This window comes from Poecilia formosa, unplaced genomic scaffold (assembly GCF_000485575.1).
Source record: "Poecilia formosa unplaced genomic scaffold, Poecilia_formosa-5.1.2 Scaffold886, whole genome shotgun sequence".
NCBI classification, from domain to species: Eukaryota; Metazoa; Chordata; class Actinopteri; order Cyprinodontiformes; family Poeciliidae; genus Poecilia; species Poecilia formosa.
In genome coordinates, this window is record NW_006800825.1 from 36,046 (window position 1) to 40,478 (window position 4,433).

The 4,433-nt window shown below is 37.2% G+C and overlaps 1 protein-coding gene and 1 long non-coding RNA gene across 8 annotated transcripts in view; one reads left to right on the plus strand and one right to left on the minus strand.

The window, feature by feature from the left end:
• Window positions 1–35: 35 nt before the first annotated feature.
• Window positions 36–4,433, minus strand: part of LOC103131970 (protein NLRC3-like) — a 39,629-nt gene continuing 35,231 nt past the window's right edge. For 6 of the 7 annotated variants that reach the window (XM_016667051.1, XM_016667052.1, XM_016667050.1 and 3 more), the window contains 2 exons: window positions 2,282–2,455; window positions 36–393 (listed from right to left, as the gene is read on the minus strand). In XM_016667051.1, coding sequence (XP_016522537.1) covers window positions 234–393; window positions 2,282–2,455 — 334 coding nt within the window. In that variant the 3' untranslated portion in view covers window positions 36–233. The remainder of the gene's footprint in view (window positions 394–2,281; window positions 2,456–4,433) is intronic. The other variant, XM_016667054.1, reaches the window with a different exon arrangement.
• Window positions 259–4,433, plus strand: part of LOC107834982 (uncharacterized) — a 21,946-nt gene continuing 17,771 nt past the window's right edge. The window contains exon 1 of the long non-coding RNA XR_001660805.1: window positions 259–287. This is a non-coding gene — a long non-coding RNA (uncharacterized LOC107834982). The remainder of the gene's footprint in view (window positions 288–4,433) is intronic.

The window sequence follows — 4,433 nt, forward strand, 5'->3', positions numbered from 1 at the left end:
AGTCCAGCTGGACTTCCTGGAGAACTGGACACACCAACACAAACACAGGAACACAGCAAGCTGCTGCTCCTCTGATTGGCTGATTGCTGTCTCTGTGTCCAATCAGGAAGCCTGAACCATTCTCCTCCCACTGAGAAGCTGCAGCTTTACTGGGAACACTGGAGCTTTGCTTTGATGCTAACTGGGTTTAGTTCAATATGCTGACAGCAGCTGGACTCACTATAAACATTTACTTACAATAAATCATCTACAAGATCCTTCAGCTGCTGAACATCTGACTCCTTCAGGTCGTCGTTTCCTTTAAGGTCCAGTTTTGTCAGATGGAGGCTGTTGGACTTCAGAGCTGAGGCCAGAAAATCACAGCTGATCTTTGACAAACTGCACTTCATCAACCTGAATAAATAATGAAATATGTTAGTTGCAGCCAACAAGATGCAGGTTAAGCAGTCCAACAGAACCAGTTAAAGATTCTCATGAATATTAAAGCCAACATGCTGCTGCTTCAATAAAGACCAGGGGCCTCATGCATAAAACAGTGTACAATTTTTACACTAAAACGTGGCGCAAGGCAAATTTAGGAAAGTGCAACACACAAAAAAAATGTGGATGCATAAAGCCGTACGTACGCATGTAGGTGCGCACCTTTCCTTTATAAATCCCAATTTGCAGGAACTAGAGTGCAGCTGCATATGCATAAATACATATGTAAATTAGTATAAATACCTTGAAGTCTGCCACCACGTGAAGCAGTAACCATGGCAAAGTCCTTGTTTGTAGCAGTATAAGTATTTCTAATAATAATTATATATTTTACTTAAAACGTACTTTCAGGGCACACAAGCTCACCTCACAAAAAATAAAAATAATATATTTGAAAAAAAAAAAAATCCAAATTGAAAAAAAGAAAATAGAGAACTGCTAATTCCTGTTTGAACAGCAGAGCGTTCAGCCAGGAGACAGAGTCAGAAAGTCATTTGAGTGGGAATATCGACGTTTATTCTAAATAGTGGAGTCATTTGCATAAGTTATACATTTACAGAACAAAGGTCCTTTCTGTCCATAAGGCGCATTCACAAAGTGGGCAGCTTGACTGAAGGTTGACTGAAGCTGGATCGATACCGGTACCGCACGGCTCCTTCTTTAAGTTTTGCTCAGAGATCCAGGATGATCAGTCTGGATTAATCTAAACACTAATAAACCATCATCAACCTTTCCTAGATCAATATGATCAATCGCTCCCACTGAATCCATCCATTGGCAATGTTCTCCATCAAAGCCAAAGCGCTCCACAATTACACAGCACACCATTGCACTGCTACTTATATATGTGTGATTGTCTACACACCTTGATCACCTTAAAAATAATCAAACCTGTTTGGAGTTAATCTGCTGATCCAATCCTGTTTTTTTAGTGAGAATGAAATTACCCTGTAGATGCACAGACCAACACGTTAAACACGTTAAATTTTTATGAGACAAAAACTGAGTAAAAGTACTATTTACATTCGAATGAGGTTTTCACATCCTTTTATTTTTATTTTCTTTATTTTGTGTGCGTGCTATAGGATATTGTCTGAGATTAAATGTTGTTCAGTTAAAACCATAAAAAAAATCAGGTTCGATGCTTCTTTGTCCAAGTAACTGAATGTAGTCAGATTTCAGTGTATTTAGGTGAGTTTTGATGGTTTATTGTTTGATATTGTTCACAGAAAAAGTTTGAGTGGCTGCCACACATTTTCACGCCAGCAAAAAATGTGTGTATATTTAGGCAAACTTTGATGCAAAGTTCATTTTTATATGTGCCGACTTGTGCGTAAAATATGGTGCCGCACATATTTTGTGTATACACACGCTTTATAAATGAGGGCCATGATGACTTCAGAACCAGAACCTGGTACTGGGTCATGTTGTGTTGGAGGATTTCAGTCAGTAAAATCATTCCAGGTTCTGATCAAAATGTTGAAGCATCAATCATTGATTATTGATTTGTTCCTGTCAGATTCCAGGAGGTGGAATTCACTTTTCTAGACTGGGTTGAATGACCTTTGACCTACTTGACATGAGGGGGATTTCTACACACTGGGGGTCCAAATGCTGTCCTGTTCTGACCTCAGGTCAGCAGGTCCAACTCAGTTACACAGGGGGACTAAATTAAACTCTGGATCCAAGTCCAGGAACAAACTCAGAAAATATTTATTAGAACAGAAGATATGAACTTTGATTTATGATCAATTATAGATAATTATTCACTGAGATATTATTAATTATATAAATAGAAAACCTCAAAGTCTCCAGCTTGCAGTCAGGAGTCTGTAGAAAACCACAGAGCTCCTTCACTCCAGAACCTTCAAGGTTGGTCCAGTTCAGGTCCAGTTCTGTCAGATGGGTCGGTTTGGACTTCAGAGCTGAGAACAGAGACGTCCAGCTGGTCTCTGACAAACTGCAGCTCCACAATCTGAATAAAGAATAAAAGATGAGCTGAAGCCAACAGGATGCAGTTAAAACTGAAATATGAACAAATAAATAATAAAAATGTAGAAAATGTATTTTCCTGAATGTAAAAGAAACATGATGAATAAGATAAGTGTGTGATTTGTGGAACTTCAATAAAGGGTGAGTTCAGTTCTCTTTTTGCATCTGGACCACATGAGAACCGAACTCCGCCTTATCTGAAATTTCCATTATTTTGCTGTTATATCCAAATTTAGTTTTTTGTTTTGTCTCATAAAAGATGCAGAAGGTAGTGAAAAATTAGGTGAAATTGACCTTTAATGAACATTCACAAATCACAAACTTGGTTTTAAATATTCTGCTATTAGTTGTTGAGATTAATCTAGTCCAGGTTGAAAAAGTCTAGTTGTTGTAGTTCTGGAATTAGAGCAAATCTAATGTAGTTCAGATGTGTAAGAAGTGGTGAAATTGTCCTTTAAGTTTTACAAATCAGATGAATGTTTCACAAATCACACACTTGATTTTAAATATTCTGCTATTGCATCATCTGACATTTGGTATGTAATAAACATTATAAATGAAAATAAAAATACTTTACTAAAACTTCTCATTTTACACATTTTATAATTTGTTTGATAAAATGCACACTTATATTTTGTCATCTGAAATGAATATAACAAGAAACAATTTCATTTAAATAAGCACTTTAATCAATGAATAACAGTTTAATAGTTGTCAGACTACAAGCACAATCAACTATGTTACAGAGCCCGATACGTACTTTAAAAAAAAAATTATCTTCTACAGAAATGAATTTTATCTCAGGTCTTCAATCAAAACAGCTACAGCTTCATATTCTCATCAGTAATTTAAAACTTCTTTATTTAATTGAATTTAACTCTGCCATTTAGCTTATTTTTCATTTGTAATATTTAGTTTTTTAAAAATATATATAAATTTCTTTGTAGGATGTAGAGCTGAAGGTAAGCTGGAGCAGAGCTAACTGTTGCACAGACATACTAGCATACAGAGGACATAAGTTTTATATTCGGTATTATTACTTGTTTTTCCCCATTTATGCGCATATCATTATTATATAACACGGGTGCACCTTTTGTTTTGATCTTTGACCACTAAGGGTTGCATTTACTTTTTGCCCTCCATCTGCATTGGGTGATGTCGATACTACGTAATCTGAAACCCAGCAATTGAGAGCAACATGAACCACCTTACCGAGTATCGGCGAGTTCAAAGAGTGACGCAAGTCTCTCTCTCTCTATGGTGCTGTTAGCAGTTATAATCAATATACACAGCAACATATGCAGCTACCTCATTGTGTTAGCATGCTGTGTCTTTGTGAAGCAGCATGAAACTGAAACAAAGATTTTTACCTTTGTTTTGCTTCTCAAAGTCTGTTCCTTGTCATTAACTAATTTAACCTAAGACAGCATTAATTGGGGCCTGCCATAGCACTACATAGGAAAGGTGTATGACTGCCTTGCAAAACAAGGCAGTCACAGCCTTCCATGTATTACATGGAACACATGGAACACATGGAAGGCTGTGTTACATGGAAGGCTGTGACTGTAGAAAATTGCCTTACATAGCCTTGCTCTCTCTCACACAGCAGCCTGATTGAGATTTATTCTGTTTGTTACAGATTATTTGTTGTTTCAGTTTAAAGTTCTCAGTTTAGTGACCATCAGATTTTATTGACTCCAGTAATTTAACTGTAAAGTTGGGCTGTTGTGTTAATAAATTGTGGTTTCTTCTTCATGTGTTCAGTGTTTGCTGATGGAGAATGCCAGCGCTCAGATTCTCTCCTTCATTCGTTGCTCTATAACAGCTCAGCTCATCCAGGCTGCTGCTCATAGAACAATAACCTACATAGACAGAAGGCTTTGGCTGCTGGTTCCTGATCATCAGCTGGACACCCGACTTGGTAACCGGATCAGAACCACTCAGTTTATTCATGAATGGCC